The 13977-nt window shown below is 43.4% G+C and overlaps 1 protein-coding gene across 1 annotated transcript in view; it reads left to right on the forward strand.

Annotated features, from left to right (window-relative positions):
- Positions 1–13977, forward strand: part of IQGAP1 (IQ motif containing GTPase activating protein 1) — a 260699-nt gene that overhangs the window by 192882 nt on the left and 53840 nt on the right. The window contains exon 16 of the mRNA XM_040342541.1: positions 10675–10765. Within this exon, the coding sequence (XP_040198475.1) occupies positions 10675–10765 (91 nt within the window). The remainder of the gene's footprint in view (positions 1–10674; positions 10766–13977) is intronic.

Raw genomic sequence — 13977 nt, forward strand, 5'->3', positions numbered from 1 at the left:
ATCTGATAATTTTATGGAGAGGACTAAGAAGATATGACCATGCCAATAGTGTAGCAGAAAACATATAGCACAGTGATCTAGGATGATAGGACAATCAAAATTAGAAGCAGCTTGTATTACACTAACAGTGTAGCGCAACCCAGCGGGGACTCTTTCCGTGCTGCCCCCCTGCAAAGTGCTGCCCTAGGTCTGGGCCTTGTTGGCCTAGGCCAGGATACAGCATTGGCGGTGCGCTTGCAGGACGTTGGAAAAAGTCCTGCACGCATAATCTTTCGGGCGGTGCGGGAAAGATGTATACACCGCTTCTTGCACCGCCCCTGGAATTGGAATCAATAGGCACCGCTGCCAAATCGCTTCGGCGGCGGGGCTTTGCGAGCGCTTTAAACCCTTTATTCAGCCGCTTTACCGCTAACGTGGTATTCCATACATGATACGAATGCAGTTTCTTAGAACCTAAGCACATTTAGCTCAAGGCCTCATGCACACTGGAAGTTTCTCCATCTCCCCTAGACGCCTTTCCTCCTGGCAACAAAACACTTCTTTGGTAGAAAAAAAACGATTGACGCTTGTAAAAGCGTTTAAATGGTGAGCCAAGTGTTTGGGTGTTAGTAAGGCTCCATTCACATCTATGCGACAAAACGCCCGACGCCGGATGCTTCTGCCGCTAGAGGGGAAAATTCCCATTGCTGTCAATGGAGATGGTTCACATCTCATAGACGCCGAACGCCTGTCGCCTGAAAAAAAGTCCCGGACCCTTTTTTTCAGGCGACATTGGCGTTCGCCCATTGACAGCAATGGGAATGCTTTGTCAAAAAAAAAAAAAAGTTTCACACTCGCTGCAAAATACGCCGTACGCCGTTGTCGCATAGATGTGAATGGAGCCTTAATCTTATTGGTCTGAATAACAATTTATTCTGGCCATTGAAATGAATGAACACTCAAATGCTAAACACGCCTAGTGTTTACGCCGTGTTTACACATGTTTTTCTGCCAAAACCCTGCTGCTCCTGGACGTGCTTGCAGTGGGATTTTTTTTTTCTGCCTCTAAACATCTATGTATGCATGGACACATAGGGCGTTATTTACAAAAGGTAAATCCACTTTGCACTTGCAATTGCACTGAAAGTGCACTTGGAAGTGCAGTTGCTGTAGATCTGAGGGGGACATGCAAGGAAAATAAAAAAATGCATTTTAGCTTGCACGTGATTGGATGATAAAATCAGCAGAGCTTCCCCTCATTTCAGATCTACCCCTCAGATTTACAGCGACTGCACTTCCAAGTGCACTTTCAGTGCAATTTCAAGTGCGCTTTTCACTTGTAGTGCAAAATGGATTTGCGTTTAGTAAATAACCCCCTTAGACTAACATGCAGGGGTGTTAAGGCAGAAAAAAAAACGGCATATGCCCCTAACAGCAGCGTGCATGAGGCCTTATTTTACAGAAATAATGACATGCTGTATAGGGTAGCTAGAGCAAAAAGATCTCCAGCCATGAGAGTGTAAACAAGAGTTAAAGCTTCCAGCCAGATCATGCATTGGCTCCGGTGCAGGGTGTATGAGAATTTGTACAGGAACTGATTTCCAGTCCAAGCATTTCCTCCCGCTGCCGAGCTGGGCTGAAATAACCATTTCTATTCAGTGAGCTCAGGGGGCTGCCAGACTGGGCTGCACAACACGCCTGGGCAAAATTGCCTTATTTAGTCATGAGCTCTGAAATGTACCCAACACACGGTGACTTCACATGTTGTGGGACAACAACCAAATTTAGCAAATTATTAGAAAAACAGAGATGAATATGTGAAACTTGAGTGCTTGTCGTCTCTGGTTGGGCACAGCAGACTCATATATCCTCTAACTTAGAGCAAGATTTTCCTTTATTCTTTTTAGAGGTAAATATATTTTTATTATTTTTTTCCATTAAAAGAAACAATATCAAATTATAATGAAGGGTTATATCCAAACAGTATACATTTTACAATAGCCTTTATATTAGAGTCCATAGCAATAGATAGAAAATTTCTCTTAAAGCGCATTGCAAAATAAATAACCAGTTCATGGACTGTGACAGGGTGAAATAAAGAGGAGAAAGGAAAAAGTAAAGTAAAGAAAAAAGACCTAAGAAAGCCCAAGAAGGGAAACAAAGATTGAGAGCCCCCAAGAACGGATAATAAAAATGTATCTTGTAAGAACATTTTTTTAATTCTGTTAAAATTTGAAAAAGTATGATAGACAGATCATGTTAAATCTTTATCCCCTATCTTTTTATATGAGATGGTTGAACGGGAAAAAAAGACGAATGGTCTAATATGCAGCTTGGACTCTCTCCGTAACTACCATATCATGGCTAGTGACACAACTGATTACATAATGCTAAATGGGCAAAGTTCTTATTGGGTATAGCTTCTAATTCTACACTCCTTAAAGCAGCCCTTTTCAACCAGGGTGCCTTGATTCTTCAGGGGTGCCTTGGCAAAATGCCTAAAAATTGCCCAAAAATTGTATACAGGCCATCAGGTGGGTGAAGCCTGTTTTTTATGCCTCGTACACACGGTCGGACTTTTAGTCTGACAGAAAGATAGAGAACAGGTTCTCTATCTAAGGTCCGTCGGACTTCCGACAAAAAAAGTCATATGTAGGCTACACACAGCCGGACTTTCAGAGAAAAAAAGCCTGTCTGACTTTTTTTCTCGGAAAGTCTGGCCGTGTGTACGAGGCATAAGTTACACTAAGTCACAGGTTTCATTGTGCACCATTACAGCCTTCTAGCTGCCGGGCAACCAATGGTGTCATCCGTTGATAAGGAAGGATGTCAGTCGCCTGCATAGCATCCTTGTTTGACCCTCCCCTGCCTCTCTCCATCAGCAGTGGTGTCACATTAGCTGAGTGATGGAGAAACATAGGAATGCTAGTCGGTACCAGTTTGCAAAAGTGTATTTGCTTTGGAAGAATAAATCACCTCTAACGCTGGGTCCTACTTGGTCGTGGGTGTCCATATACGTGGATGTTGCTGCATTATGTAAAACTATTAGTTTTTTCATTTTAGAATGGGGTGCCTCGATTGTCCATAATTTTTGAAGGATGCCTGGGCTTAAAAAAAGGTTAAGAAACACTGCCTTAAAGACACAACGTAAAATAAGTCTGCATATGTAATAAAGCATGCTTGTCACTGTGGAACCTAAGGCGTTAATCCTTCTCATTGTGTAAAAAGGCTGTTTGATCCTGTCTTCTCTGATCTTCCCCTTCTTTTAAAGTCCCCAATCCATCTCCTGACATAGCAGAGCCTTGGGGGCACTTTGCACATGCTCAGTTTGCTGTTTATTGCTAGGGAGTTTTTTTGGGGGGGGGAATGAAAACTCCTACAAGCTTTAACCAGACACTGATAGAAGTCACAAGACTGCTATATACTTCTCATGAGAAAAGGTATTTAGCAGTTTATATTTACTAAAATAATTGCATTTCCATGTTCTGTGTACTGTGGGAGACCAGATATAGTGAATGCAGGGTCCTGGGTCTAGTAACACTTTAACCACTTCAGCCCCGGACCATATTGCTGGTCAATAGTGGCCGCGTCGAGACCCGACGTTATACTACGGGCTCTCGTGCAGGAGAGCCGACCTGCCGCCATAGAACTGCGGCGGCTGGTCGGCATCTAGTTAAAGAGCGCCACGTCTTTGAAGAAAGGGGTACCCCTCACCAGTAGCGGCTGGTGCTCCATTTTTGGGGGGGGTGGCCAACCACCCGCTATTGTCACACAACTAGGTGGCCTCAGGGCGCAGTGCTCTGTCCCCCGAGCCCATCTTTTTTTAAGCCAATTAGTGCCTTAGGCTCTAATCATGTGCTTCCAAAATAAAAAGCCCCATTGGTATCCATGTGTCCAGTGCTCTGCATGTAGATTAGGGGTCGGACGCATGGATTAGGGGGGCAGCGCCCCTTTCCCCCCGTATGGATGGGCCGCCACTGCCCCTCACAGATTTGAGAGGCTGTGGGATCCGTAGTTGCAGATCCCAGGCCTAGCTTTGTTGGCTTTTGTGTCCCTGCGGATTTTTCAATGTTAAAGGGTATAACAACTTGCTTGGTTCATGACCTTGTACTTGCACACTATGTATGGCCACTTGACATATCTCTAATGGTTAACTGAATGACAGGTATGCACTGATTTAAAGGCAAGCATTAACTGTGTACATATTAGGACGATGGCATTTTCTCTTGATGTAATAATTGTTATGATTTCCATTACAAAATCTTAAGTAAAGTGTTCCCCGTGAGACTTAAGAAATGTGTAGTGTACTGCACAATACTGGGATAATCGGCCTATATGTCGCCATTTATGCAGTGACTACACTTTTGATTAATATCCTTATGTCTGAGGCTGTTCTGTAGGCATGCGATTATCAGGATTGCAAAGCTGCTGTCTATTTTACTATATTTCCTTCTTTTTACTGTTTTTCTTTTGGGTGGGGGGTTGTTGTATATAAGGTTTTGTAAAACCTACAAAACTTTCAATAAAAACTATACAAAAAACATAATAAATAATCTTATTTGATAATGGGTACAGAACTTTTTTCCTCACTCAAGCCTGCTGAGATGAAACAACCTGAGGAGGAGGAATAGCAATTCTTAGATCCTCATTTTTTTTTTTCATATGTTCTGAATTAAGAGGCACAAGGGAGTCCATCAAAATGTCTTGCAGAGGTTATGCTGCCAGTATAGATGCACGTATTGCTTAATTCTTCTTTTCAAGTTCTAGTCTTCTCCTCCTTCATTAGCACTGACTCATAGCTGTATGTTTCTGCCCATTCATTCTCTCACTTCCTCTATGATGGTAATCTCCAACGCACTCACGTTCTTCCTCCCCAACAGGCAAAGCCACAGCTTCCTTACCCACAGATCACTTTTGGCGAATTCCCCGCTCTGCTTCACCCGTCGTGGAAAATAGCACACAGGGGGTTTGCTTATGTACTTGTCAATAGGTTTCGTTCATTTTTAGTCATTTACAACAATTGTGCAATTTGTTTTAGGCCTGGTTTACACCTATGCAGGTTGCATATTTCAGGTTCTTTTTGTGTTTTTCAGTACATTATTTTAAACCATTGAAGTCTATGGAGCCAAAAACCAGAAAAAAGTCCCTGGCCCTTTCCATAAAATGCATAGATGTCAACGTGAATCATAGGAAACCATGTTAAATGGACTGTAGTGTGTTTCTGCAAAACCTAAAACGCACTAAAAAATGCATAGGTGTGAACCAGGCCTTACTGGAAAAGACTGATATTAGTGGAACAATTTCAGAGCTGACTTTAAAAAGCAGGCATGTTTTGAGCAAGAATAGATTGTGGGGATTCTGTGATCCTTTCAATGTAAGAAAAATAACGATAGTTTAGCTACATTCCAGTGGTTAGATGTGCTGTGCATTTAATTTTTGGAGTAAAGAGATTATTGAGTTATTTACACCCTTCAGGCTGATGCATCATGTACCTTTCTGGACTCCTCCCCAATGTGTCAATGCTCGCAGTATGGAGCACTGATACTACATCTATACTAGCCTACCCTGACTGCAGTCGGGGGGGAAAACGCAAAACAACCTTTTGCCGCGGTTTGCATTTTTCTTGCGGCCAGTCGTCGGAAAGTTCTTATCCTGAGCACGATTCTTCTGTGTTCATGAGAGGGAGGCTTAACCTCACCTAAATGCGGCAGGTCCTAAACTCTGCTAAAAGCCTATGTGGATGCATAGGTTTTTTATGAAGTTGAGTTTAATAGCTTTGGTGAAAAAAGCCAAAAGCTCCTCAACTCGCCAGTGTACACGAAAGCTAATAGATGACAAATCTTTGTCATGGATATGTAATAAAGTCTGACAGCTTACCTGATCTTCATGTGTTCATTAGAGGCCTGACCCTCCTTCTGACTGATCACCTTCCTCCCTGTATTGCTCCACCCTAGGCCATCCCAGGAAGCCTATATTAACCATTGCACTGCTAGTCTGCTTTGCTGTTCAACCGTGTTGTTAGCTTTAGTTCCTGTCTGCAGTGTGCTACGATTATCTTCCTGTGTACCGTTTTTGGCTCGTCCCTGACTTCTCCTGTTTGCCTGTGATCCTGACCTTTTGCCTGTCCCTCGGTTACCCTTGTCTGCCTGTTGCCCTGACCTCGGCTTACCCATCACTACCGCTTATCCTGCTTGCTGCTTCCCCTCTCTCCCAGTGGAGCGTGACCTAGGGGATCCCAGGGGTCTCGACCTGGATCCAGCTGTAGGGAAGGCCATCCTCACCACTAGAGGCTCTGGTGAACACAAAGCTGGGTCTTAGACTCTGGGGCCTGGGCGATCTTGGGTTCACGCTTCCTCTCTAATCGCGGCAGTCGGCCATAGGTTTCACTACCCTGTTGTGCATCCCTGACCCCAACGGGGTGCACTTGTCACCTGGCAATCTTCCAATGGGGACAACAGTTCAGGTGACATATCGGGATTCCCTCATTTTTCAGGGATTTTCTCTCTCTTTTTGTTTGGCTATGGCACAGAAATTGAAGGGAAATCACCCCAGTGGCACACAAATGGTAAAAAAGACAGGAGTTCTAACTCTCCCTTATACACCCGATCGGATTTTCTGTCGGAAAAACCTTGGACGGTTTTTCCGACGGAATTCCGCTCAAGCTTGGCTTGCATACACACGGTCACACAAAAGTTCTCGGAACTTTCGACCGTCAAGAACGCAGTGACGTATAACACTACAACGAGCTGAGAAAATTAAGTTCAAGCATACGTCGAATTGTTTCCGAGCATGCATCGGAATTTTGCGTGTCGAAATTGCTACAGACGAACAGAATTTCCGATAGGAATTTTATTCGTCTGTAAATTTGAGAACCAGCTCTCAATCTTTTGTTGGCGGAAATTCCGACAGCAAAAGTCCGATGGAGCCTACACACGGTCGGAATTTCGGACCAAAAGCTCACATCGGACTTTTCTTGTCGGAATTTTCGATCGTGTGTACACTATTTAAAACTAAAGAAAACTTTTGCCTTCAATTACACTTTAATGTTTGCTCCCTGTGAAGATTATACTGTATAAATATAGTACACCGCAGTAGAGTATTGTCCCATCATAAATTGATAAGAATTTGCAGTATGAGGTACATTTTTTAAAAATGTGTCCTCTCGTGTTCATAATGTCACAGATTGTTCCCATTCTTCTCCCATCCATGATTGGTATCGCCCTATAGAACTTTGGTCCTTAGCACCTAAATGTTGCCAAGCCGGACAGATCAGAAGCTGCCACCACAACAGCTAGTTCAGCTATCAGACTTTATGTTTGGTTTATGATTTATTTGATCTCGACCAACTTCTTGGCCTTGGAAGAAATGATAGTTTTGTATTACCAGAGCGCTTTTATAAAGGGTAAGTAGTGTTTGCTGCTTCTTAATGTAAACAGCTTGTGTGGTCTCTTGGAACAAAAGCGGACTATGACTAGTCATCACTGGAGGGTTCATCACTGGAGGGTTTTATGAAAGGCCTGTGTACAGAATGCAGTTCATTATGAAAACTATCTTTTTTTTTTTTTTTCTTTATCTGCAAGGAAAACACGGTGCTGCTTGTCAAAGATCACGTCTTACACACCGGAAATTGTGGCACCATTACTCTGGTAGACCAAAATTAACTCTTGTTTTCATCTGTTTAAACTTCCCTTCACTTATACATAAGAAAAATAAAACAAATTGCAATTTTTGTTGCATATAATGAATTATTCAATTCATGAGAGCGCTGAAAATTGTATAAAATACAAGTAATGTAATACAAATAAGTGTTTGCATGAGAATCACTGTGCTAAATACACTTCTGTATTAGACCATTCCTGAATGAGCCTTTTGACATAATGGTAATATTGACATCTAGACACTCAAGCTGTTCTGACCTTGCCCACTTAGGGTTAGCCATATTGAGATGGTTTCAATAACCCTAGATTTGGTTGACTATGACATGCTGTGTTCACAGTTTTGAATAATAATGTATTGGGCTTAGATTGTAAGCTCTAAGAAGCAGGGCCCTCTGATTCCTACTGTATTAAAGTGTATTGAATTTGTACTGTCTACCCTCAAGTTGTAAAGTGCTGCTTAAACTGTTGCCGCTATATAAATCCTGTATAATAAATATAATTAGGCTCTCTGTGTCATGCCAAATGCAACTAAATTGCTTCACTGTAAATTCTTTAAAGCAGAGTTCCACCCAAAAGTGAAACTTCCGCTTTAAGCACTCCTTGCCCCCTTACATGCCACATTTGGCATGTCATTTTATTTGGGGGGGGGGGCTTCCTTAGCAGTGGGACTTCCTGTCCCACTTCCACCAATGGGCCGTCTAGGCGACTCCTCTGCCCCTAGGCGGCCCCTCCCTCTAGGCGATCTTCTGGGACACATGACTGGTCCCAGGAGATCTCTCGTCCACTCCAGGAGCGCAGCGCAACTCGGGCATGCAAAGTGCATGCCCGGACGTGAAGCCGAAAGCTGTCACGGCCGGGGTGCCCAGAGTTTCGATGGAGGCTCAGAGGAGAGCAGCTTGGAGAGGAGCCATGCTCCGGGCGGCCGCATCGCTGAACCGTGGAACAGGTAAGTGTCTGTTTATTAAAAGTCAGCAGCTACACTTTTTGTGGCTGCTGATTTTTAATAAACATTAAAAGGCTGGAACTCCGCTTTTAAGACCAGATGCACACATGTGAGATGTAGTAACACACTGTTGGAACATGCATTGCATGACCATTCATACACCACAGTGTGTGCATGGTCATTCATCTTAAATGCCACCCCAACACATTACATCATTGCAACTTGCAGTGCTCCATAATGCACAGTAATACGCTACTGTGTGTTGTAATGTGCCACAACCCAAAAAAATGGTGCAAGTGCGTGTTTAGGTCAGTTGTGGTACATTTGCATACCAAAATCCTATTTTGTGCCGCAGCAGCAAAAAATTACTCTTGCACAAGGGGCCTCCTGCACTGCAAGGTTTAAATTCTCATTAAGTCTAGGTGTAGAGGATTAAGCTGTAATTTTTAGCTTATTCCTTGCTCTGGCAGGCTTCCACTATGCTATGAAACCTTAAGGGCTCATTTACACTTGCTTTGGCTTCAACACACATGAACAGCTAGTTTGCACTTGCTTCAAAACAAGGCTTCGGACAGGCTTTGTTAAAGCTTTCTAAACGCTAGTCAAAGCTCCCATCACTAAATAAAATAGTTGGCTTACAGTCCTGTTTACGCCTTGCGTTTGCTTTGCTTCAGCTTCACTTATAGCCCATGTAGCTTTAGTGGTGCTTCGAAGCGTCTTCAAAGCCTCCTATAGAAGTCTATGGCAAAGCTCGATTCAAGCCTCATTAAAGCCCCATCGAAGCCTCATCGAAACACCAAGCAAAAGTTAGGTGTAAACAGGACTGTAAGCTTACCATTATATTTAGTGAAAGGAGCTTTGAATGGCATCCTAAAATACAAAGGCTTCTGTGAATGTGCAGAAGGAGGAGATGTAGTGGGTGTGGCCTGCTGGGTCCCTCCCACGGCTCTTCTCTCTGCACAGACTATGTACAGCACAGTAATGATGTCACTGCTACTTTTAAAAGCTGATAACTGGGTTTGCAAAGCCTATAGATGCACACAAAATGGATTTATAGTCTTTGGTTTTTGATAAATCTATTTAATCCAATTTTTTGTGCCCAGAGTTCAATTTTAATGATCTCATAGTGCCGATATACAGCTGAGGCACTTTAGGCTCGGGAATGCCTAGGCACAGGAAGTGCAATGATGTTTTTCATAGGGAGTTTAAGACAAAAGGTGCATTTTGTTGGGTACAGCTAAGCCCAAATAGCATTTTTAAATATTTATTCTTTGTTTAAATATATTTTTATACAAACGGAAAAAGGAAAATGATCAATATTGTATGTTTGATCTCACCCCAGGTGGTAATTACCAAAGTGTATGATATTGTATAATGTATGAAAAGTATGAACGAGGCATTCGTATAACATTAAAAGATAAATATAAATAAGAATTACTGGAAAAGGATCACTGAGGGCTCATTCACATGGGCTCCGAGGCCCACAGATTGCAAGATCTGCGTCCCTCCATATGCCCAGAGCACTACCAAGCCACGTGCAGGCAACCTGGGACAACCAGCAGACCCACCCGAGCCCGGAAGGCACATTTAACGAATAAAGCAATTAACATTTCAGATGTTCCTTATAACAAAGAAGTTCAGATCCACTTTTAATTACATAGTACTGCTGTGCCATGTAGCCTGTAGCATATGTTGTAGATGACTGTAAAGTGTCTATATCCCAGTTTCCTACATGCCATTGTTCCAGACTATTTTAGTCCCAAGTTATAGCAAAACTTTTTTACATTTTCTCAGAGGTGACGCTATCTACAAGATTAATTAGTACTGAAAGGGTTTTAACTGTACACATATTTTCATAATGGTGTCTTCATGAATGTTATTGATCTCAGAGGAAAGCAGACATCTCGTCTTGATTACTGCATAGTTCTGTTAAGATGGACAACAGTGCCCTCTGCTGGTCAATGGGATTGATATTTATCTTTAGGAAATGTTGTGCATATTTGCTGTACAGTGATCTACAGATGATAGACAACTCACCTTTACAACATGGCTACTAGTACAAGCATTTATTTATTTTATGGTTTGACCCCCTAGGAAACAAAAGATGACTCTGCAGTTCTGTGGCTTGATGAAATTCAAGATGGAATAATCCGCTCCAACAGCGAAACAGAGGACGCCCAAAGATGTGAGTACACATGTGAATGTAGTCTGGTTTCTTTTCCCTGGTTATAATTTGGTGGTTTATATATCATTTAGTCAGTTTTCTTATAGCTCCATAGATCATATGTAAGTTCCCCAGGCGTCTACTTAGGACTCATATACCGAGGGTTATGCTTGTGCCTCAGCTGCTTTTCTTCCCTGTGCAAAGTGGACGTACATGTTAACCACTTCATACCAGGCACTTACGCAGCTTCCCGCCCAAGCCAATTTTCAGCTTTCAGCACTGTCGCACTTTGAATGGCAATTGCGCGGTCATGCTACACTGTACCCAAACAAAATTGGCGTCCTTTTTTCCACACAAATAGAGCTTTCTTTTGGTGGTATTTGATCACCTCTGCGATTTTTTTTTTTTTTTTTGCGCAACAACTAAAACAAGATTGAAAAGTTGGAAAAAATATTTTTTTTTGTAAGTACGTTTTCGCTTTCAATTACGGGCACTGATATGGCGGCACTAATGGGCACCGATGAGATGGCACTGATGAACATCGATGAGGTAGTACTGACGGGCACAGATGAGGTGGCACTGATTGGCGGCGCTGGTATGCGACACTGATGGGCACTCATGGGCGGCACTGGGCACTCATGGGCGGCACTTATGGGTGGCACTGATGGATACTTATGGGTGGCACAGATGGGCACGGATGGGCACTGTGGGGTGGCATTGATGGACACTGTGGGGTGGCACTGATGGACACTGGGGTGGCACTGATGGACACTGTGGGGCAGCACTGATTTTGCCAGGTTGCCAGTCAGTGCCCATTTGTGGGCACTGATTGGCATCTTTTTTTTCTTTTTTTTGAATGCTTTTTTTTTTACTTTTTTTTTTTTTTTGTCCACCATGGTGGTCCAGGGTGGGCATCCCTGGTGGTCCAGTGTGGCGACCCGAGGGGGGGCTGCGCTGATAAACAATCAGCGCGAACCCCCCCCTGTCAGGAGAGCCGCCGATCGGCTCACCTCTACTCGCGTCTGTCAGACGCGAGTGAGGAAGAGCCATCAACGGCTCTTCCTGTTTACATTGTGATCAGCCGTGATTGGACACGGCTGATCACATGGTAAAGAGTCTCCGCCGGAGGCTCTTTACCGAGATCGGAGATGCAGGGTGTCAGACTGACACCCCGCATCACCGATCGCCGCGCTCCCACGGGCGCGCGCGGCATGAAATCCTGCAGGACGTTCTGGAACGTCCTGTCAGGATTTCATAACCACTTCCCGGACGTAAATCGGCTATAGGCCGGGCAGGAAGTGTTTAAAGTAGTTTGAAGCAACACCATGATCAGTTCAAAAGCAAGTTGAAGCAGTTGAAACCATACTGCATTTGATTTACTTCATGATTTGCCTGGAATTGATCACAGGCACGACCTGCTCTGAGTACTGGTGTACCCCTGTGTTCCAGATCATAGTTGCGTCCAAGCTAATTATTTATTGAAGCATGATCACATCACAGAAAAGGTAGTGCAACATTTCATGTTTCATGCAGGACCCCTCTCGTCAGGCATGTGACCCCTTCGTCACATGCCTGCCAAAGGGGTCCTGCATGACTCCGAAATGTTGCACTACCTCTTCTGTGATGCGATCGTGCTTCAATAAATAATTTGTCTGGATGCTACTTGATGATCCGTGGTGTGCTGGCAAATATGCTCTTTTTTTTTTTTACCTTTCCCAGTTCACAGCTGGTGGTTGCTGCAGCTCCCAAATCCTCTATAGCTCTATCAAGGAACGTGTGCAATGGGAATATGGAGTGTTACCAGATCATAGTCTCAATTACCGCCAGTTTCCTAATCTGCAAACCGGTGGTATTATTAATCTGTTGCAGCCATAGTGGCGATAGTAAGAACTACCCTAATCTGCTTCATGTGTTGGTAATTTTACTGATTTTGGTGCAGATGTTTGTCTGCAATAGGTGCAGATCGTTCTTAAAATGGTTGTAACCCCTCTCCTTACCCAGTGAAGTGAATAGCCTCAGATGATACACAGGAATGAAAAAAATCCTCCTACATACGTTTTTAAGCCGAGAACCTGCACGGCAGCTTTTTTTTTTTTTTTTTTCTAATCTTTATTTTAAAGATATTTGCAGATAGCAAACAGAAAAACATTGAACAAAACATAAGACAACAATACATGTGTGGCCTGTCACCAGGTACAAACAGTCAGCAAAAATGAAAAGAAAAGGTTTATTAAAGGATGCACACAGTTCGGAGGCTATATCTGGGGGAATATTTATCGACCTATTACAACCATATTATAAATTCAAGCATCTATGGAACACCCCTACCATCTTCGTCCAGTGCACCCTTGGCGAGGGCACCATTCCCCATTCCGAAATAAGAATCAGACTGTGTCCCAGGGTATCAAGCCCAGAAACATAAGAGCAACCAAACAAAAAAATAGAGATAAAATAACAAAAGTGGGGACAAAAAAAGGGGGAGGGGGGGGGGGAACACCTGCTAGTATAATACACCAAATTGAGCTTTATTACGTTTTTCAAAGCTCATCCGACTCCTCATTGTCTGACCTACAGCCTCCCCCGACCCCATCAAACGTGCTTGGCAGCTTTTTCCCCCTACACACGGCCAGTTTTCCTGGCAGGAAAACTACCATGAGAGCTTTGGCCGTGAAACCCGGCCGTGTGTATGCTCCACCGCAGTGTTTCCCATAGGAGAACTGCCGGGAAAAAGAGCGTTGAGAATCGCGGCAGGAAAAAAGAGAACGTGTTCTCATTTTTCCTGCCAAGATTCCTGGCGGTTTTCCTGTCGGGGAAAACTGCCATGGAGCATACACACTGCCAGTTTTCCCGGCCAAAAGCTGTCATGGCAGTTTTCCCAACGAGAAAACTGGTCGTGTGTACGAGGCATTGCATTACATGTACAGTATCTCACAAGGGTGACTACATCCCTCACATTTTTGTAAATATTTTATTATATCTTTTCATGTGACAACACTGAAGAAATGACACTTTGCTACATTGTAAAGTAGTGAGTGTACAGCTTGGATAACTGTGTAAATTTGCTGCCCCTGAAAATAACTGAACACACAGCCATTGATGTATAAACCGTTGGAAACAAAAGTGAGTACACCCCTAAGTGAAAATGTTCAAATTGGGCCCAATTAGCCATTTCCCTCCTTGATGTCATGTGACTTGTTAGTGTTACAAGGTCTCAGGTGTGAATGGGGAGCAGG

This window comes from Rana temporaria, chromosome 3 (genome assembly GCF_905171775.1).
Source record: "Rana temporaria chromosome 3, aRanTem1.1, whole genome shotgun sequence".
Taxonomy (NCBI): Eukaryota; Metazoa; Chordata; class Amphibia; order Anura; family Ranidae; genus Rana; species Rana temporaria.